Consider the following 23,493-nt stretch of genomic DNA (forward strand, 5'->3'; position numbering starts at 1 on the left):
GCAACACTATGAATGTCACACAGAGGAAACCCATGCAGTTACGGGGGAACATGCAAGCTCCTTATAGGCAGCCGCGGGAATTGAACCCAAGTTGCCTATACTGTAAAGTGCTCTGTTAACCACTACACCACCATGCCACTTTAGGGGTGGAACTGAGAAATAAGGCATGACCACACTAATGAGGCTGCTTTATAGATGACCCAATAGTCCAATATTTGAAGAGAGATCACAGACTGCAAGAAACACAAGGCTGTTATAGCAGGTGATTTTAACTTCCCACATGTTGATTGGGACTCCCATAAGTAAAAGAACTAGATGGGATGGAGTTTGTTAAATGTGGTCAGAAAAGTTTTCTTAATCAGTACGTAGAAGTCCCAAAAGGAGAGTGCGCGATTCTTGATCTCCAATTAGGCAATGAGACAGGGTGGTTGACAGAAATCTGTGGAGAGTGCTGCATATGCTGCATATGAACATTATGCAGCTAGTGTTCATAATGCCATTAGATTCAAAGTAAATATGGAAAAAGATAGATTTGGTCCATGAGTTGAGATTCTAAATTGGAGAAATGCCATTCTTGATGGTATCAGAAATGATCTGGCAAGTGTGGATTGGGACAGGCTGTTTTTTAGCAAAGATATATTGGTAAGTAGGAGGGAGTGTTTGCTACCTTAGTGCAAATTACTGTAGCTAAATCCCCAGGGCCTGACAAGGTGTTACCTTGGACCCTGTGGGAGGCAAGTGCAGAAATTGTTAGGGCTCTAGCAGAGATATTTGAATTTATCCTTAGTGACAGATGAGATATCAGAGGATTGGAGAAAAGCTAATGTTGTTCCATTGTTTAAGAAAGGCTCAGATTTTATATATAAATGGGAATCTAAATGGATACGGGAAAAGAAAGAATCTCCTATATTAAAACATTTGATTGATTTATGGAATAAGATAAATGTTGATGATGAGACAAAAAAATCTTTATTAGCAAAGAGATCTTTAATTCAAAATAGACTTATTCCTTTCACAATGGACAATCAACTTTTATATAATTGGATTCAAAAAGGGATTAGATATATAGGGAATTGTTTTGAAGGAGGTATATTAATGTCATTTGATCAATTAAAGAATAAATATAAACACTTTATTTTGTTACTTTCAATTAAGGGCTTATTTAAGAGAAAAATTAGGTCAAACAATTTTATTGCCGAAACCTAATGAAATAGAAATTTTAATTCAAAAAGGAAATATTAAAAAAATTATATCTTGTATATATAACGATTCAAAAACAGGCAATTAAACAAGGAATCCATAAGTCAAGACAAAAATGGGAAAGTGATTTGAATATTAAAATTGAAGAAACAAATTGGTCAAGACTATGTCTTGATAGTATGACAAATACAATAAATGTTCGGTTAAGATTAGTGCAGTATAATTTTCTACATCAATTATATATTACACCACAAAAAATAAATAAATTAAATCCAAACTTATCGGATCAGTGTTTCCGATGTAACCAGGAAACTGGTACTTTTTTACATTCTACATGGTCTTGTTCTAAAATTCAACCTTTTTGGACAAATTTAAGACTTTTACTGGAACAAATTACAGGAACACAATTTCCTCATAATCCAATATTACTCTTATTAGGTGATATTGAAGGGATAAAACCAAAACTCAAACTAAATAAATACCAGAAAGAATTTATAAAAATTGCACTGGCAGTAGCCAAAAAAGCTATTGCAGTTACTTGGAAATCGGATACATATTTAAGTATAGACTCTTGGAAGAAAGAAATCTATGGTTGTATTCCATTAGAAAAAATTACTTATAATTTAAGAGATAAATATGAAACATTTCTGAAAATTTGGAGCCCTTATTTACAAAAGACAGGATTAAATCTATAGATGCTCTGAAGATGAAACAATTGGTCATTTGGGGAAAGAAATAAATATACATATTAAAGTTTTTACGAATTCCATGGAGCATGTGAAGATCTTCCAACAACCAGACAATCTTTCTTTCTTTCTTTTTTTTTCTCATTCTCTTTTTTTTTTAATATAGGGCAGTTAGGGGGGAGGGGTTAAGGGGAGGGGGGAAGGGTTATATACATTTTTTTTCATACTTCATTTTGTAACTACTTAAAAATGCAATAAAAAAAGTTTTCAAAAAAAAAAAAGGCTCTAAAAATAAACCAGGAAATTATAGGTTGGTGAGTCTGACATCAGTAGTGGGAAAGTTATTGGAAGGTATTCTAAGGATCCGGATATATGAGTATTTGGATAGATATGGGATAGTCTCAGCATGGCTTTGTGGGTGATAGGTTGTATCTAACTAATCTTTCTTTCTTTTTCAATCTTTTTATTATTATTAATATCAACATAATAAAATTGATACATAATGGGATTACAAACATACACATTTCAACTGAACAAGAAAGAATACATAAGCAATAGTTACAGTATAAATGAGTCTTCCCAAATCATGGACGATACAAGTAACAAATAAACAAGGCAAACCTAGGTATATCATAATATATATTAAAAAAACAGAAAAAAAAGAAAAAAAAATAATGCAAAAAACTAATCTAACAATCTAATAACTAATAAGAAAAAAAACGAAAAACGAAAAAAGAAAAAAGGGAAAAAGAAAAAATGAAAAAAAGGGCTGTTTATAATATCTAACAAAAATACAAAATCATCAGTGTCGTCAACTCCGATCCTCTCAACATATGTAAAATCAAAACTGAAAAAACAAATTGGCTTGGAACATCATATTACATCATATGAAAATATTGAATAAATGGTCTCTATATCTTTTCAAATTTAATAGAAGTATCAAATAAAACACTTCTAATTTTTTCTAAATTTAGATATAACATAGTTTGAGAAAACCAATGAAATACGGTAGGATTAATTTCTTTCCAATTCAACAAAATAGATCTTCTAGCCATTAATGTAAGAAATGCAATCATTCGACAAGCAGAAGAGGATAAATGGGGTGAGTCCATCATTGGTAAACCAAAAATTGCAGTAATAGGATGAGGTTGTAAATCAATGTTCAATACCGTGGAAATAATATCAAAAATGTCTTTCCAATATTTTTTCAAAAGCGGACAAGACCAGAACAAATGAGTTAAAGACGCTATCTCAGAATGACATCTGTCACAAATAGGATTTATATAGGAATAAAAATGAGCCAATTTATCCTTGGACATATGAGCCCTATGCACAACCTTAAACTGTATTAGTGAATGATTAGCACATATAGATGATGTATTAACTAATTGAAGAATTTTATCCCAATTCCTAATAGGGATAGTAAGGTTAAGTTCTCTTTCCCAATCATTTTTAATCTTATAGAAGGGTTCTGAACGTATCTTCATAATTATATTGTAGAGTTTTGATAATAGCCCTTTCTGAGAAGGATTTAGTTCAAACAAATTCTCCAAAATACCTGAAGACACAAGATTTGGAAAGGTAGGAAGTACAGTATTTAAGAAATTCCTAATCTGTAAATAATCTAAAAAAATGAAATCTAGGCAAATTATATTTATTAGATAATTGTTCAAAAGGCATAAAACAATTATCCAAAAATAAATCAGAAAATTGTAGTAATCCTTTAGTCTTCCAAGCTGAAAAAGCTTGGTCTATAATAGGATAAAAAAAGCAATTGGATACAATAAGAATATTTAAAACAAACTGTGTCAACCCAAAAAATTTCCAAAATTGAAACCATATACGTAAAGTACGTTTAACCATTGGATTGTCAATTCGTGTCTGCAATTTAGAAAGAGCAAAAGGAAGAGAAGACCCTAAAATAGAATCCAATGAAAATTCTTGTACAGATTTAATTTCCAGGTTCACCCAATGAGGGCTAAAAGATAAATCCCAATCCTTTAACCAACATATCAAATATCGGATATTAATTGCCCAATAATAAAATCTAAAATTAGGCAATGCCAATCCACCTTCCTTCCTTGCCTTCAGTAAATATTTTTTTACCTAATCTAGGATTTTTATTCTGCCATATATATGAGGAAATTTTTGAATCAACATTAGCAAAAAAAGATCTCGGAATAAAAATTGGTACCGCTTGAAATATATATAAAAACTTGGGTAAAATAACCATCTTAATGGCATTAATCCGACCTATCAAAGATAAAGATACTGGTGACCATTTAGTAAACAAACATTTAATCTAATTGATTAGGGGTAAAAAATTAACCTTAAATAAGTCCTTACAGTTTTTTGTGATTTTAATCCCCAAGTAAATAAAAGAGTCAGTAACTAATGTAAAAGGTAAATTTCCATAAATTGGAAGCTGTCTATTTAAAGGAAACAATTCACTCATTATAAAGATTTAATTTATACCCGGAAAAATCACTAAATTGAGCCAACAATGATATAACTGCAGGAATGGATTTCTCAGGATCTGCATATAATGATCGCTTATGTATATCTGTCCCACGATTAATGCCAGAAATGTTCTGTGATTCTCTGATAGTAATTGCCAAGGGTTCTAAAGCAATATCAAATAATAATGGACTAAGAGCACAACCTTGTCTAGTACCCCAAAATAAATGAAAAAAGGGAGATCTTTGATTGTAAGTAAGCACTGAGGGTACTGGATTATGATATATCAGTTGAATCCAGGAAATGAATGTCGGAATAAAATTGAAATTCTCAAGCACAGTAAATAAGTATGGCCATTCAACCCTATGAAATGCTTTCTCTGCATCTAATGAAATGAGACATTCTGAAGTGCAATGTGAAGGAGTACCGTACAGTCTGGACTATTAACCGGTAGTGTACGGACGGGCGCACACACACACACACTCACTCACTCACTCTGACTGGAGAGGTTGGAATATTAGATCTCCTATTAGGAAACGAGTTAGGACAGGTGATGGAAGTGTGTGTAGGGGAACACTTTGGTTCCAGTGATCATTACACCATTAGTTTCAACTTGATCATGGATAAAGATAGATCTGGTGCTCGGGTTGAGGTTCTAAACTGGAAAATGGTCAATTTTGAAGAAATGAAAAAGGATCTAAAAAGCATAGATTGGGACAGGTTGTTCTCTGGCAAGGATATCGTTGGTAAGCCTTCAAAGGAGAAATTTTCAGAGTGCGGAGTTTGTATGTTCCTGTCAGGGTTAAAGGCAAAGTGAATAAGGATGAGGAACCTTGGTTCGCTAGGGATATTGGAACTCTGATAAAGAAGAGAGAGATGTGTAACATGTATAGGAAACAGGGAGCAAATAAGGTACTTGGTGTATAAAAACTGCAAACATTTTGTATAAAAAGTGTAATGCCTCATAAGTCTGATTTTATTCTCACAAATCAATGAATATATTGTAAAAAAAAATCACTCCCTACTTCTACATGGTTTTTTTCTTTTGTTTGTTTTTTCTTTCTGCTCTTTTCTGTAAGTGTATACCTCAGATAAATACTTTGTGGAGATTTGTGATATATAATTATATGATATATATGTACAATGTCTGAAATACATCTTATGAAAATGTTTGATGATGAACTTCAATAAAAAAGAAATCAGGAGGGCTAAAAGAAGACATGAGGTAGCTTTGGCGGTCAAGGTGAAGGATAATCCAAAGAGCTTCTACAGGTATATTAAGAGCAAAAGGATAGTAAGGGATAAAGTTGGTCCTCTTGAAGATCAGAGGGGTCGGCTATTTATGAAACCAAAAGAAATTGGGGAGATCTTATATGGGTTTTTTGCATCTGTATTTACTAAGGAAACTGGAATGGAGTCAATGGAAATAAGGCAAACAGGTAGTGAGGTCATGGAACCTATACAGATTGAAGAGGAGGAGGTGCTTGCTATCTTGAGGCAAGTTAGAGTAGATAAATCCCCAGGACGTGACAGGGTATTCCCTCGGACCTTGAAGGAGACTAGTGTTGAAATTGCAGGGGCCCTGGCAGAAATATTTAAAATGTCGATATCCACGGGTCAGGTGCTGGAGGATTGGAGGATAGCTCATGTTGTTCCATTGTTTCAGAAAGGCTCTAAAAGTAACCCGGGAAATTATTGGCCGGTAAGTTTTATGTTGGTAGTAGGTAAATTATTGGCAGAAGTACTAAGAGATAGGATCTACAAGTATTTAGATAGACAGGGACTTATTAGGGAGAGTAAACACAGCTTTGTGCCTGGTAGGTCATGTTTAACAAATCTATGAGTTTTTCGAAGCGGTTACAAGGAAAATGGATGAAGGGAAGGCAGTGGATGTTGTCTACATGGACTTCAGTAAGGCCTTTGACAAGGTCCTGCATGGGAGGTTAATTAGGAAGATTCAGTCCCTAGGTATACATGGTGAGGTGGGAAATTTGATTAGACATTGGCTCAATGGGAGAAATCAGACAGTAGTAGTGGAGGATTGCTTCTCTGAGTGGAGGCCTGTGACTAGTGGTGTGCCACAGCGTTCAGTGCTGGGTCCATTGTTATTTGTCATCTATATCAATGGTCCGAATGATAATGTGGTAAATTGGATCAGCAAATTTGCTGATAATACAAAGATTGGAGGTGTAGTGGACAGTGAGGAAGGTTTTCAAAGCTTGCAGACGGATTTGGACCAGCTGGAAAAATGGGCTGAAAAATGGTAGATGGAGTTTAATACAGACAAGAGCGAGGTATTGCATTTTAGAAGGAAAAACCAAGGTAGAACACACAGGGTAAATGGTAGGACACTGAGAAGTGCAGTAGAACAGAGGGATCTAGGAATACAGATACAAAATTCCCTAAAAGTTGCATCACAGGTAGATAGGATAGAAAAGAGAGTTTTTGGTACATGGCCTTCATAAATCAAAGTATTGAGTATAAGAGTTGGAATGTTATAGTGAGATTGTATAAGGCATTGGTGAGGCCGAATTTGGAGTACTGAGTGCAGTTTTGGTCACCGAATTACAGGAAGGATATTAATAAGGTTGAAAGAGCGCAGAGAAGGTTTACAAGGACATTGCCGGGACTTGAGAAACTGTGTTACAGAGAAACATTGAATATGTTAGGACTTTATTCCCTGGAGTGTAGAAGAATGAGGGGAGACTTGATGGAGGTATATAAAATTATGATGGGTATAAATAGAATTAATGCGAGCAGGTTTTTCCATGGAGGCTAGGGGAGAAAAAAACCAGAGGACATGGGTTAAGTGTGAAGGGGGAAAAGTTTAAAGGGAACATTGGGCGGGGGGGGGGGGCTTCTAAACACAGAGAGTGGTGTGAGTGTGGAATGAGCTGCTAGATGAAGTGGTAAATGTGGGCTCACTTTTAACATTTAAGAAAAACTTGGACAGGTACATGAATGAGAGATGTATGGAGGGATATGGGGCGGGTGCAGGTCAGTGGGATTAGGCAGAAAAATGGTTCAGCACAGTCAAGAAGGGCCAAAAGGCCTGTTTCTGTGCTGTAATGTTCTACGGTTCTATGTTTCACAGCAGTAGTTAAAAAGGTACATAAAAAACCCAAGAAAACTGAATAACAAATTAGAAGACAGTAAGATAATGGAGTAGAATTAGGCCATTTGACCCATCTAGAAGGGCCGAGATGGCCTGTTTCCGTGCTGTAATTGTTATAGTCTGCTCTACCATTTCATAATGGCTGACCCATTTTTCCTCTCAGCCACAATCTCCTGCCCTCCCCCGTATCCCTTCATGCCCTGACCAATCAAGAATCTATTAACTTCTTCTTTAAACATAAAGACCACAAGACGTAGGATCAGAATTAGGCCATTCAGCCCATCAAGTCTACTCAACCATTCTATCATGGCTGATCCCTGATCCCACTCACCTGCCTCCTCACCATATCCTTTGATGCCCTAACCGATCACGAAATGATCAGCTTCCTCCTTAAATATACACACGGACTTGACCTCCACCACAGTCTGAAACAGAGCGTCCCACAGATTTACTACTCTTCAGCTATATTAAAAAAATTCATCCTTACATCTGTTCTAAAGGGTTGCACCTCAGTTTTGAGGCTGTACCCTCTAGTTCTAGTGCCCAGCATAGGAAACATCCTCTTCACGTCCCCTCCATCTAGTCCTTTCAATAGTTGGTAGGTTTCAATGAGATTCCCCAAGTATTCTTCTAAATTCCAGTGAGTACAGGCTTAAGTGTTTGGCTGCCTTGTATTCCCCTTCATTCCCAGAATCATCCTCGTGAACCTCTTCTGGACTCCTTCCAATGACAACGCATCCTTTCTGAGATATGGGACCCAAAACTGTTGACAGTACTCCCAAGTGCGGCCTGACTAGTGTCGTATAAAGGCTCAGCATTATCGCTTTGCTTTTATATTCTATTCCCCTGGAAATAAACGCCAACTTTGCATTTGCCTTCTTTACCACAGACTCTTGCACAAGGATTCCCGAGTCCCTCTGCATCTCTAATGTTTGAACCTTCCCATTTAGGTAATAGTCCACGCTATTGTTCATTTTACTAAAATACATCATAAATTTACCAACATCTGCTACTTTTTTGCCCGTTCTTCCAATTTGTCTAAGACCTGCTGCAATTGCATTGCTTCCTCAGCACTACCTACCCCTCCACCTAGCTTCGTAACATCCACAAACTTTGCTACAAAGCCATCAATTCCATTAATCAAATCATTGACAAACAATGTGAAAAGCACAAAAGCAGATAAAGACTTGGCCTCCACAGCTGCCTGCAGCAAAGAATTCCAGATTTTCCACTCTTTGAAGAAATTCCTTACCTGCATTCGAAAAGTACACCCCTCTATTATGTAATTAAATGAAATACAACACAAATTAGAACTCAACTAATAGTACTACAGTATTAGAAAACTTTGTATTAGTTATTGGAGGAATTCATCTAGTGTACACAATGCACAAAATCGCAGACACCTAGTGCAGATAATGGACTGCCTTCATACAAAGCTTTTGACGATTGCATCCTCCCATTTCTTCATTTTTATTGTAACACTCAAGATGATTGTCGATACCTTCAAATTCTTTGTAGTTCCTAACTTGCTGAAGTAGTGAAATTGTTTCATTCTCACTCCTGACCATTTCTGGCATCTCTAAGCCTGAATGCTTGAGTAAAACAGTTTCGAATTGTCTTACTGCTTATTTCTCAGCAACTATCAGTGACAAAAAGCACTGATATTTGAACATAAGCACATACAACTGATGCTTTTAAAAACTGATCGCTCCAATCATGGTGTAGTGCCCAACAGCTACACAAGTGCACGCGACTGAAGCTAGTTAGATCCTATTCGGCAAGTCTCCTTCCCCAAATAAGTGGCATAGTAGCCAAATAATCAGTTATTTTTTGTTCTTGCAGAGTTGTCCCAAATAAATGGCTACCCCAATTATTAAATTGCCCAAATAACCGGAATTTACTGTACTTATATTTTAGCATTTATATTACCGTGAAATACTTTTTTTTAGGTCTTTACAGGAAATAAAAAGAAATACAAACACCAGAGATTCTGCAGATGCTGGATATCCAGAGAAACACTCAAAATGCTGGAGGAACTCAGCAGGTCAGGCAGCATCTATGGAGGGTAATAAACAGATGACATTCCAAAACCCTTCACAAGACCTGAAGAAGGGTCTCAGCCCAAAACATCGTCTATTTGTTCTTTCCCATAGATGATCCTGACCTGCTGAGATCCGAATTCCAAAGACATACGAGTTTGAGAGTGGGTGTAATAGGGCAGCATGAACACATTGCGGTGGGAGCCCATGACCGTGCTATAGCGATTTAGATAAAAAATTAAACTATCTGTAGATTGTGGAATCAGTTTAGTGTTAAGGTGAGTGAAGTCATCCACACTGGTTCAGGAATATGATTGTTGTAGGGGTAATAACTGTTCCTGAACCTGATGATGTGGGACCTGAGGTTTCTGTACCCAATTCTTCCAAACAAAATGTTAATCTCTTGGCCTTTCTTAGCATTTGCTTTTAGCATGAAGTCCTTGGTTAGTCAGGGAGTCAAGGGTTATGGGGAGAAAGCAGGGGTATGGGGTTGAGAGGGATAACAAATCAGCCTTGATGGAAAGGCGGAGCAGACTCAATGGGCTAAATGGCCTAATTCTGCTCTTACAGCCCATTGGAGGCCCAAGATGGCCAGTCCAGGAGTTGAAGGCACGTAGCTGTGCGCGCGTCTGTATCTCTGTGTGCATGAACGTGTATGGGTGGGAGGGAGGGATGGGACTTGTTTTATTACTTAACCATATAACTGTAGCGATGTACTACATACAGAGCTAGAGACGACACGCAGTCGGTAAGTCGTTTCGAGACTAGTTTATTCAAACTTCACGGCGCTGGCATTTAATCCCTAGAGCCCGCCCTCTCCGGACGGAAATGACATCAGAGGTGCATTACCAAAGTCTCTCCCCGCGTGCTGGCTATTTGTGAGCCGGTTCGCCTGTGCAGAAAGTGGGTCACCATATAACCGTATAACAATAACAGCACAGAAACAGGCCATCTCGGCCCTTCTAATCCGTGCCGAATGCTTACTCTCACCTAGTCCCACCTACCTGCACTTAGCCCATGACCCTCCATTTCTTTCCTGTCCATATACCTATCCAATTTTTTTTTTAAATGAAAAAAAATCAAACCTGCCTCTACCACTTCTATTGGAAGCTCGTTCCACACAGCTACCACTCGCTGAGTAAAGAAGTTCACCCTTGAGTTACGCCTAAACTTTTGCCCTTAACTCTCAACTCATGTCCTCTTGTTTGAATCCCCCCCTACCCTCAATGGAAAAAGCCTATCCACGTCAACTCTATCTATCCCCTCATAATTTTAAATACCTCTATCAAGTCCCCCCTCAACCTTCTATGCTCCAAAGAATAAAGACCTAAATTGTTCAACCTTTCTCTGTAACTTAGGTGCTGAAACCCAGGTAACATTCTAGTAAATCTTCTCTGTACTCTATTTTATTGATATTTTTCCTATAATTCGGTGACCAGAACTGTACACAATACTCCAAACTTGGCCTCACCAATACCTTGTACAATTTTAACATTACATCCCAACTCCTATACTCAATGCTCTGATTTATAAAGGCCAGCATACCAAAAGCTTTCTTCACCACCCTATCCACATGAGATTCCACCTTCAGGGAACTATGCACCTATTTCTACATCAGTCTACCTACCATTTACCATGTATGTCCTATTCTGATTAGTCCTACCAAAATGTAGCACCTCACACTTCTCAGCATTTACCTCCATCTGCCATCTTTCAGCCCACTCTTCTAACTGGCCTAAATCTCTCTGCAAGCTTTGAAAACCTACTTCATTATCCACAAAGCCACCTTATCTTAGTACCATCTGCATACTTACTAATCCAATTTACCACACCATCATCCAAATCATTAATGTATATGACAAACAACATTGGACCCAGTACAGATCCCTGAGGCACATCACTAGTCACTGGCCTCCAACCTGACAAACGGTTTTCCACCACTACTCTCTGGCATCTCCCATCCAGCCATTGTTGAATCCATTTTACTACTTCAATGGTAATACCTAACGATTGAACCTTCCTAACTGACCTTTCATGTGGAACCTTGTCAAAGGCCTTAAGTCCATATAGACAACATCCACTGATTTACCCTCGTAACCTCTTCAAAAAATTCAATAAGATTTATCAAACATGACCTTCCACACACAAATGTTTTGCTTTGTGTCATTCTGAGAATTATGGGTGTGCTAACTTTAATTTTACGTACCATATGATTTAGAGTTGTCTGCAACTAGTTTTATGTGTGTGCTCCTAAAGTTACAGAAGTTACTGTCAGTAATATCACCCTTTGCACAGAATAAATAAACATGTTTGAATCTAAAACTTTGACAAAGAGAATACATTCAATCTCATAGAATAAGCATTGCAGTGGGTTGTCCATCCCACAAGTGAGTGGGACAGTGAGAGAAAGTGTATATTAATCAGATTCCAGTGACCATTGGGGGTGCAACAATGAGGGATACAGTGTATACTAATCACACTCCAGTGACCACTGGGGGTGGGACAGTGAGGGGAAACAGTGCATACTAATCACACTCCAGTGACCACTGGGGATAGGAGTGGGACATGTGTAAGACAGTGTACACTAATCCTGTGGAGAAAGGACTTTGTCTATTAACTATTTGGAGATGAGTCAGTGTATTAAACACTGTACAGTAACCATTTGGAGATGAGAGTGCATTAGACCCCGTATAGTAACCACTTGGAGATGAGAGTGCATTAGACCCCGTATAGTAACCACTTGGAGATGAGAGTGCATTAGACCCCGTATAGTAACCACTTAGAGATAAGACAGTGAATTAGACCCCATAGAGTAACCATTTGGAGATAGGACATTGCATTAGTCCATGTACATTAACCATTTGGAGATGGGACATTGCATTAGTCCATGTACATTAACCATTTGGAGATAGGACATTGCATTAGTCCATGTACATTAACCATTTGGAGATGGGACATTGCATTAGTCCATGTACATTAACCATCTGGAGATGGGACATTGCATTAGTCCATGTACATTAACCATTTGGAGATGGGACATTGCATTAGTCCATGTACATTAACCATTTGGAGATGGGACAGTACATCAGACTCCTTACAGTAACTATGCGGAGATGGGACCGTGCACTCACCTGCTCGGTGGCCGTCGGGCAGTACAGGATGAGTACGAGGGTGGTGCACACGTTGAGGGCCAGCCCGGTGACGGTGATAACGTTGGGCGCCATCCAGAGCGGGAGACGGCTGACCAACCACTCCCACCACACCTGCATTAACGGCTCTAGCAGCGAGGCGCCGGCGCTCCGGTACCGGTGCTCCTCCAGCCGCTTCAGCTGCTGCCGGGACAGGGGCCGCTGCATCAGCAGGGCGCCGAGGCCCGGAGCCGGGCCGACATTAACAGCCCGAGGTCTCCCAGCCGGCGCCCGGCTCAACGCCGGGCTCGCCTCCCTGGCCTCTCTCCGCCGCTGCGCGTTCATGGGAGGCACTGACTGACTGACGGCCTGAGGGTCCCGGTCCGGCTCGTCTCCCTGGACACAGAGCACGGAAACACCCCCCGTCGCCGCTCCAGGACCGGCCAGGCGCCGCCGGACATGACGTCTATACACATCCGGCCAGACCACGTGGCAGGATCATCTGGGGAAAAGAGGTAGGGAATGGGTAGTGGAACAGGGAATGAGACATGAGGGTGCTTTTTTAAAGCTATTTGTGCTCTGTGCTATCTGATGTTGGCAATGTGTTTTGCACCTTGGCCCACTCAAAATGCTGGAGGAACTCAGTAGGTCAGGCAGCATCTGCGGATAGGAATGAACTGACATTTTAGGCTGAGACACTTTATTGGGACTGGAAAGGAAGAGGCAGAAGCCAGAAATTGTGACACCACTATCATCCTCATGTTGTACTGTATGAACCTTTTACTGTTTATTCCTCTCCAGAGATACTGCCTGACCTGCTAGGTTCCTCTAGCATTTTGAGGGTGTTGACCTGGAAACCTTTCATTGATTACAATGTTTTTTTCATTGATGTCATGTTTTACTGGCTACAATGGATATGGATATTGGGTAGACCCCAACATGATGGCATGAACATCAATTTCTCTAATTTCCTATAAAATCTCCCCCTTCCCTCCTTTTCAATTCCCCATTTTGGCTCTCCATTATTCCTTCTCACCTGCTTATCACCTACCCCTCATTCCCCTCTTCCTTCCTTTTGTCCCATGGGCCACTGTCTTCTATCAGATTCCTTCTTCTTAAGTACTTTACCATCTATCAATCACCTCCCAGCTTTCTTACTCCATCTCCCCCTCCCCCCACCTTCCCCCTCACCTGCTCTCTGCCAACTTTCTGCCAACTTGTACTCCTCCCCTCCCCCCACCATCTTATTCTGATTTCTTCCCCCTTCCTTTCCAGTCCTGATGAAGGGTCTTGACTGTTTACTCCTCTCCAGAGATACTGGCTGACCCGCTGGATTTTGGAATGGCACAGGAGATCAGGGAATGGGACATTAAGGGAATAAAAAGACCATGAGACAAAGGAGCAGAATTATGCCATTTGGCCCATTGAGTCTGTTCCACCATTTCATCATCCCTACCTGTTTTCCTTCTCAGCGCCATTCTCCTGCTTGTTCTCTGTAACCTTTGACACCCTGACTAATCAAGAACCCGTCAATCTTTGTTTTTAATATTCCCAATGGCTTGGCCACCACAGCCATGTGGCAGTGAATTCCACAGATTCACCTCCCTCTGGCTAAAGAAATTCCCCTCTACCACTACACCTGGCACCCACCACATCCTGTGTAAAAATTCTTTCCTCTGAAATCCCCCCCCAATCACCAATCGCCTTAAAATTATTCTGCCTCATATTAGCCTTCTCAGCACTGGGTAAAAGTCTCTGGCTGTCCACTCTATCCAATTTTCTCATCATCTTGTACACTCTCTATCAAGTCTCCTCTCATCCTCCCTTACTTCAAAGAGAAAAGCCCTAGCGCACTCGCCCTTTAAGACAGGCTCTCTGATCCAGGCAGCATCTTGGTAAATCTCCTCTGCACTTTAGAAAAAGCTTCCTCATAGTCCCTATAATGAAGTGACCAGAACTGAAGTGTAATCTAACCAGGGTTCTACATAGCTGCAACATTACCTTGGAGCTCTTGAACTCAGTCCAGACGAATGAGCACCAACATGCCTTCTTAACCACCCTATCATCCTGAATGGCAGCTTCGAGGGATGTCAGAAGTTCCTCTGTTCCTTTGGAGAGATATAATCTGAATAGGGATAGTTAGCATGACTTTGTTAAGGGCATGATTGAATTCTTTGAGGATGTAACAAACATATTGATGAAGGTAGAGCAGTGGATGTAGTGTATCGTAAATTCTGGTGTATAAGCTGAGAATTTGGTCCTAAATTTTGGTCCTAAAGTTAGGGTGTCAGCTTATACAGAGGGTGCCAACTTTGGAAAAACGAATACACGGAAGGCAGGTCGTATTTATTGGCTGTTTTTGAGTCAAATTTGCTCCACTGTCGATGCATGAATTCTTTGAATGATTTGTTTAAACTTATATCTAGTGGCTGGAGCACGGAGATCAAACCACCGGTAATGACTGCAATGTCCGTATTTTCAGCTTTCAATGCTGCTTTTGTCTCACCTGACAAGTGCGCTTTGAACATGTCCCAGACAGGTAGCAACTTTTCCTTCCTGAAACCTTCGGGACGATGACACCACACCTCTTTAACCCACTTCAAGCAAACCGCTTCATCCATCCAGCAGTAAACAACGCTCAGCGGGAATTTTCTGAGCAATCTTTGTTTTTTGTCTCAACACAAGATCACATCTATTCATAAATTGGGTGCACCAACTTTACGTAGCTTTGAAATTTTCGCTAACCTCACGGCATTTTTCGTCCCATTTCAACGCTTGAACTCGAATCATTTCTCTGGTGACAATGTATCCAGACGTTCGCTGGTGATTCACCCACTCTAAAACTTTTTCTTCCAGTTCTGGCCACTGGCATGTTTTCCCATGGTTTGCACACTTCGTCTTTGGCATTTCCCTCAGTGTATCCTCTGCCTTTCTCCCCACTCTCACTTGTTTCTCATTTACACTAAACTTCTTAGCAGCTGCAGAACTTAGCAAAATCAACAAAATCAGCTTGAAGCCAGCATCATATCGCATTTGTTTTAATCTTTTGTACATGGTGGTCGCAAACTCAATACTGAGTGCACGTACTGATCCCGCCACCCCGTGTTATGTTTTAACGAGATTACGATGGGCGCTAAATGGTTTCGCGGGGATTACATTTCAGAGGATTCTTTTCCATTGGAAACCTAATCCAAAATTTCTCTCCCCGATTTATTTATTAAGAATTCGCCTATAACACTCTACAATGTGGAGGCCTGTTCTCTTAGCAGGTACTGGTTCACAAAATTTCCAGGTTCCGGATCCGGCAAAGCTGAGTACCGGCATGTGAGATCTTGTGATCTTTTCTGGTTAAGTCAAAAAGCTCTACAAAAGGGGTTGGCTTATACAAAAGTAACATGCAAAAGTCACTTTTTTAACTTTGAAAATGGGGCGGTCGGCTTATACTCAAGAATATACAATATATGGATTTCCATAAGGCATTTGATAAGTTTCCTCATGCAAGACTCATTCAGAAAGTAAGGAGACATAGGATCCAAGGAGACCCTGCTTTGTGGATCCAGAATTGACTTGCAAAGGGTGATTGTAGATGGTTCATATTTTGCATGGAGGATGACGACCAGTGGATCTGTTGTCGGACCCCTCCTCTTTGTAATTTTTATAAATGACCTGGATGAGGAAGTAGAAGGGTTGCTTAGAAAGTTTGCTGATGACACAAAAGTTGGGGGTGTTGTAGATAGTCTGGAGGGTTACCAGGGGTTACAATTGGACATCAATAGGATGCAGAGCTGGGCTGAGAAGTAGCAGATGGAGTTCAACCCAGTTAAGAGTGAAGTGGTTCATTTTGGTAGGTCATATTTGAAGACAGAATATAATATTAATGGTAAGACTCTTGGCAGGGTGGAGGATCAGTGAGATCTTGGGGTCCATGTCCATAGGACACTCAAAGTTGCTGCGCAGGTTGGCAATGTTGTATTGAAGGCATACGGTGTATTGGCATTCATCAATCATGGAATTGAGTTCAAGAGCCGTGACATAATGTTACAGCTATATAAGACTTTAGTTAAACCCCACTTGGAGTACTGTGTTCAGTTCTGGTCACCTCGCTACAGGAAGGATGTGAATACTATAGAGTAAGCTCAAGATCCCCTACCTCAGCCTCAGTGAAAGGCAAGATCTACCTACTAAATTGTTTAGAGAAAAAACAGCTCAGATTTTACTTCCAAATTGAGGCCTTTTATTTGGGTTAATTGTATTTGAATTACATAAAATGCTTTTGTCAAACTTTCAAATTTCAAATTCATTCAACCAAGAAACCACTGTAATGAGCATATCAAACAAGCTATAGCTGTCTTTCTAAAGAATATTACAATTCTTCATACCTTTAATTCTAAGTTTCATGATTTAATTTTATGTCAACACAAAAAAATAAATGAATAAAAATTGACTCATTCATTCAGTGCGCTGACTGGGGCTGAATACTTTCTGCTAGTTCCCTGAAATTTGGCTCATAATTACAGACAGCCAGTCTGAGACAGTCTGTGAGGTGTCTGACTGTAAGACAGCTCCTGTACTTAGATTTAATAATTTTCATCTGTGAAAATGCAATTTCACACTGATAAGTTGACCCGATGTAGGCACTGACTTTTAGTGCACATGTGGCAGTTTGAACGGGGCATGACTGCGCAAGCACGTGAAAGTCGGCCCGTGAGGCAGCAGGAGAGTTTAAAAAGTGAGCAGATTAACGGAGCGGGTGACGTAGTAGCGGGAGCTGGAGTAGTGTGAGACAGAGCAGGAAGGCTTTGGCGAGCAGAGGCTGAGGATGAGCTTGCTCCAAGTGAGGTAAGGCCGGGTAGGCTCCTTTAACTCTGATTGACTTAGGAGTAGGTAATGGAGGCAGCAGTTAGGGCAGTTGAGTGCTCCGTTTGCAGTATGTGGGAAGTCAGGGCGAGCACAATTGTCCCTGATGACTACACCTGCAAAAGGTGCATCCAGTTGCAGCTCCTGACAAACTGAGTTAGGGAACTGGAGAAAGCTGGATGAACTTAGGATAATTTGTGAGGCAGGAATAGACAGGAGTTACAGGGAGATAGTCACCCCTAAAAGTCAGGAGACAGGTAACTGGGTGACTGTCAGGAGAGGGAAGAGGAATAGACAGGAAGAGCAGAGCACCCCTGTGGCCATTCCCATCAACAATAAGTATACAGTTTTGGATTCTGTTGGTGGGGACGACCTACCAGGGACAAGTTGCAGTGGTTGCGTCTCTGGCACCGAGACTGGACCCTCAGCTCAGAAAGGAAGGAGGGAAAAGAGGAGAGCAGTAGTGATAGGGGATTCGATAGTTAGGGGGACAGGTAAGAGGTTCTGTGGAAGAGATTGAGAATCCCAGATGGTCTGTTGCCTCCCTGGTGCCAGGGTCCGTGGCATCTCAGATCGAGTTCTCAGTATTCTCAAGAGGGAGGGTGGCAGCCAGAAGTTGCGGTCTATGTAGGTACCAATGACATGGATAGAAAGAAGGAGGAGGTCCTGCAAAGAGAATTTAGGGAGTTAGGTGCAAAGTTGAAGGACAGGACCTCCAGGGTTGCAATCTCAGGATTGCTACCCATGCCACATGCTAGTGAGACTAGAAATAGGAAGATAATTCAGCTATATAGGAGCTGGTGCAGGAGGGAGGGCTTCATGTTTCTGGACAATTGGGCCTTGTTCCAGGGAAGGTGGGACCTGTACCGATGGGACAGGTTGCACCTGAACTGGAGGGGGACTAACATCTTTGCGGGAAGGTTTGCTAATGCTGCTCTGGGGGGGGTTAAACTAGATTTGCAGGGGGAGGGGAACCAGAGTGTTAGAGCAGATAGTGAGGTGGAGGAGGATAAAGGTTATGTGGGAACTGCAAGTATAGTGCCTGGAGTAAAGCCAGATCTAACGTATAAAGAGGCTTTGAGGAAAGAGAAACAGAATAAAGGGTGTAAAGGTAGTAAGGTAGAAGGGCTAAATTGCATGTACTCCAATGCAAGAAGCATCAGGAACAAAGGTGATGAACTGAGAGCTTGGATACTTACATGGAATTATGATGTAGTGGCCATTATGGAGACTTAGCTGGCACCAGGGCAGGAATGGATTCTCAATCTTCCTGGATTTCAGTGCTTTAAAAGGGATGGGGGGGGGGGGAGGGGAGTAGGGGTGGCATTACTGGTCAGGGATACTATTACAGGTACAGAAAGGGTGCGTGATGTAGCAGGATCCTCTTTTGAGTCAGTATGGGTGGAAGTCAGGAACAGGAAGGGAGCAGTTACTCTATTGGGAGTATTCTATAGGTCCCCTAGTAGCAGCAGAGATACCGAGGAGCAGATTGGGAGGCAGTTTTGGAAAGGTGCCAAAATAACAGGGGGTTGTCACAGGTGACTTTAACTTCCCTAATATTGATTGGCAGCTAATTAGTTCCAGTGGTTTAGACAGGGCAGAGTTTGTTAAGTACATCTCGGACAGATTCCTTTCACAGTATGTTGACAGGCCGACGAGGGGGAATGCCATACTAGACCTAGTATTAGGTAACAAATCATGTCAGGTCACAGATCTCTCAGTGGGTGAACATCTGGGGGACAGTGTTCACCGCTCCCTGGCCTTTAACATTATCATGGAAAAGGATAGAATCAAGAGAGGACAGGAAATTTTTTAATTGGGGAAGGGAAAAGTATGAGGCTATAAGGCTAGAACAAGCTGGTTTGAATTGGGATGATGTTTTTGCAGGGAAATGTACTATGGATATGTGGTCGATGTTTAGGGATCTCTTGCAGGGTTATAGGGATAAATCTGTCCTGGTGATGAAGATAAAGAATGGTAGGCTGAAGAAACCATGCGTGACAAGTGAGGTGGAAAATCTAGTCAGGTGGAAGAAGGCAGCATACATGAGGTTTAGGAAGCAAGGATCAGATGGGTCTATTGAGGAATATAGGGTAGCAAGAAAGGAAATTAAGAAGGGGCTGAGGAGAACAAAAAGGAGGCATGAGAAGGCCTTGGGAGTAGGGTAAAGGAAAACCCCAAGGCATTCTTCAATTATGTGAAGAACAGAAGGTTGACAGGAGTGAAGATAGGACCAATTAGAGATAAAGGTGGGAAGATGTGCCTGGAGGCTGTGGAAGTGAGCGAGGTCCTCAATGAATACTTCACTTCAGTATTCAGCAATGAGAAGGAACTTGAAGACAGTGACGACAATATGAGTGAGGTTGATGTTTTGGAGCATGTTGACATTAAGGGAGAAGAGGTTAGTGTTGTTATAATACATTGGGACGAATAAGTCCCCGGGGCCTGACGGAATATTTCCCAGGCTGCTCCATGAGGCGAGGGAAGAGATTGCTGAGCCTCTGGCTAGGATCTTCATGTCCTCATTGTCCACGGGAGTGGTACCGGAGGATTGGAGGGAGGCGAATGTTGTCCCCTTGTTCAAAAAAGGTAGTAGGGATAGTTCAGGTAATTATAGACCAGTGAGCCTTACGTCTGTGGTGGGAAAGCTGTTGAAAAAGATTCTTAGAAATAGAATCTATGGGCATTTAGAGAATCATGGTCTGATCAAGGGCAGTTAGCATGGCTTTGTGAAGGGCAGATCGTGTCTAACAAGCCTGATCGAGTTTTTTGAGGAGGTGACCAGATGTGGGTAGTGCAGTGGATGTGATCTACATGGATTTTAGTAAGGCATTTGACAAGGTTCCACATGGTAGGCTTACTCAGAAAGTCAGAAGGCATGGGATCCGGGGAAGTTTGGCCAGGTGGATTCAGAATTGGCTTGCCTGCAGAAAGCAGAGGGTCATGGTGGAGGGTGTACATTGAGATTGGAGGGTTGTGACTAGTGGTGTCCCACAAGGATCGGTTCTGGGACCCCTACTTTTCGTGATTTTTATTAACGACCTGAAAGTGGGGGTGGAAGAGTGGGTTGGCAAGTTTGCAGACGACACAAAAGTTGATGGTGTTGTGGATAGTGTTGAGGATTGTCGAAGATTGCAGAGAGACATCAATAGGATGCAGAAGTGGCAGATGGAGTTCAACCCAGAGAAGTGTGAGGTGGTACACTTTGCAAGGACAAACTCCAAGGTAGAGTACAAAGTAAATGGCAAGATACTTGGGAGTGTGGAGGAGCAGAGGGATCTGGGGGTACATGTCCGCAGATCTCTGAAAGTTGTCTCACAGGTAGATAGGGTAGTTAAGAAAGCTTATGGAGTGTTAACTTTCATAAGTCGAGGGATAGAGTTTAAGAGTTGCGGATTCAACTCTATAAAACTTTGGTTAGGCCACACTTGGAGTACTGTGTCCAGTTCTGGTCACCTCACTATAGGAAGGATGTGGAAACATTGGAAAAGGTACAGAGGAGATTTACCAGGATGATAACAACACACACAAAATGCTGGTCCTGACAAAGGGTCTCGGCCCGAAACATCGACAGTGCTTCTCACTATAGATGCTGCCTGGCCTGCTGTGTTCCACCAGCATTTTGTGTGTGAAGCAGTCAACGTTTCAGGTCGAAACCCTTCGTCAGGACTAAAGAAGGAGGGGGCAGGGGCCCTATAAAGAAGGTGGGGGGAGGGTGGAAAACCAATCAGAGGAAAGATCAAGGGGTGGGGGAGGGGAAGCAGGGAGGGGATAGGCAGGAGAGGTGAAGAAGGAATCTAAGGGGTAAGCACTATGGGTAGTAGAAGAAGGCAGAGTCATGAAAGGTGATAGGCAGCTAGAAGAGGATACAGAGTAGAGGTGGGATGGGGAAGGGAGAGGGAGGGAATTACCGGAAGTTAGAGAATTCGATGTTCATACGAGGGGCTGCAGACTACCCAGACTGTATATGAGATGTTGTTCCTCCAACCGAAGTTTGGCCTCATCGTGGCAGTAGAGGAGGTCATGTATGGACATATCCGAATGGGAATGAGAGGGAGAGTTGAAGTGAGTGGCAACTGGGAGATCCTGTCTGGTGTGGCGTGTGTGTGGTGTGGTGTGGTGGTCTGGAGTGTAGGTGCTCGATGAAACGGTCCCCCAATCTGTGTCAGGTCTCGCCGAAGTAGAGGAGGCCGCACCGGATACAATAGATTACCCTAACAGACTCACAAGTGAAGTATACGTACACAACATTGGAAGAACTCAGCAGGTCAGGCAGCATCTGTGAGAAAAGAGTAGCCAATGTTTCGGGCCAAGACCCTTCATCAGGAAACATGATGAAACATCAGGGCAAAAAGCAGTTTTTCCTTGATGGCCTGTAATATTTTCTCCAAGTTGGGAAATTGTGTCAATCTCCCATTCTTTAAATTTGAAATCCAAACACCGAGCTTCGTCTTAAACGCATTTACTGAGCTTATCATGTGGGGCATGTGTCGGTTTTTGCCCATGAGCTCGTTGTTAAGTGCATTTAATTTAGTCGTTAGGTCTGTCAGAAACCCTAAATCCAGTAGACAGTTCCTCGTGCTCCTTGTTTCTTGTCAACAGAAAAATCTTTATCTCAGGCAACAAGTCAACAAATCATTGCAGCACTTTACCGCGACTCAACCACCGAACATCAACATGAAGAATTACATCTCCGTAAGCAGCATCAAGCTCATCCAATAACGCCATAAATAAGCGGTGCTGAAGCGCTTTTGCTCGAATCAAGTTTATGAGTTTGACCACCAGTGTCATTACATGAGGAAAGTTCATGACCTTTCCAGCCAAGGCCTGCTGATGAATCACGCTATGATAATCCAGGAAGTCAGGAAAATCAGGGTCATTACAGCACAGTGCTATAAAATCGTTGCTGGGGCCCCATCAGTAGTAATTGCCACCAGTTTATGAATGGGGATGTCATGTTCATGGACATATTTTTGAAACTCATTGTAAATATCCTTACCTTTCGTTCTCTCCTTTAAGTGCAAAAGAGAGAGGAAGTCCTCCTTTGTTGTAAAATCTTGGAAATCCATTCTGACAAATACAACAAGCTGAGCTGTTTGCATTATATCCAGGGATTCATCAAACTGTAGTGAAAAATATTCACAGAGTGACAAGTCCTTTAACACTTATCAATCCACGTCCTCTGACAGTGACTCTACCCTCCTTGTCACTGTTGCAGGGCCAAGCAGTATATTATGTATTGCGGTTTTGATGTTGTTTTTGTTTTTAAAATCATTAAAAACAGTCTCTGCGGTAATGGCCATTGAATAAATCGCTATCTGTAAAAGGCTTCTTGTGTTTAGCCAAAAGGTGTCTTACACAAAATGATGCTTCAATGGCAGCCTTATTTGGGCAACATGTTTTGTGAAAAACAATTGCTGGGCCTTCAACCCCGATTTCAGCTCCTCAACTTTCCAGGCATGAATTGCGCTCTTTGAGGGGGTAGGTGTCTTTAAATTTCTGGTGGTGGCTGTTGTGGTGCCACTCCAGATTCCCTCTTTTAGTCAGTGCTTGTGTTTGGTGTCTTTCACTAAGGTAAAGGAAATTCCTCTTCCCATTCTGGATGGAATTTGTACATTTTTGCCTTCTTTTGTGGAGCCTCTGCCATGCTAGCTAGCTACCTTGCGGGATATCGCCAGCGAGTGCCGTATATTAATGTTTGTGACAGTCTTATCTAATCTAATTGGTCACTTTGATGCAGCACAAGCTACTCTGAAAAAATACAACAGCCACATGATGTCAATGCGCATGTGACACACGATGCTGGGCAGTGGAAAAAGAGAAACACAATAACCAGGGAAAGCAACTAAGTGTGTGTTAAAAATGACTCACATATGTGGTCTAGGGGTAAAATTTACTTTTGCATCAAGAGGTTTATCAGGCATAATGTATTTGTAATAACTTCTACTTTGAAAACGGACCACTCAGCAACTTAATGCCCAAAGGAACAACTTGATCTGGGACGGTAAAAC

At 41.4% G+C, this 23,493-nt stretch overlaps 1 protein-coding gene across 1 annotated transcript in view; it reads right to left on the minus strand.

Annotated features, from left to right (window-relative positions):
- Window positions 1-13,090, minus strand: part of LOC132381203 (choline/ethanolaminephosphotransferase 1-like) — a 113,457-nt gene extending 100,367 nt beyond the window's left edge. Inside the window, exon 1 of the mRNA XM_059950502.1 lies at window positions 12,629-13,090. Coding sequence (XP_059806485.1) covers window positions 12,629-12,970 — 342 coding nt within the window. The 5' untranslated portion in view covers window positions 12,971-13,090. The remainder of the gene's footprint in view (window positions 1-12,628) is intronic.
- Between the last annotated feature and the right edge of the window lie 10,403 nt (window positions 13,091-23,493).

The sequence above is a fragment of the Hypanus sabinus genome, chromosome 25, assembly GCF_030144855.1.
Source record: "Hypanus sabinus isolate sHypSab1 chromosome 25, sHypSab1.hap1, whole genome shotgun sequence".
Taxonomy (NCBI): domain Eukaryota; kingdom Metazoa; phylum Chordata; class Chondrichthyes; order Myliobatiformes; family Dasyatidae; genus Hypanus; species Hypanus sabinus.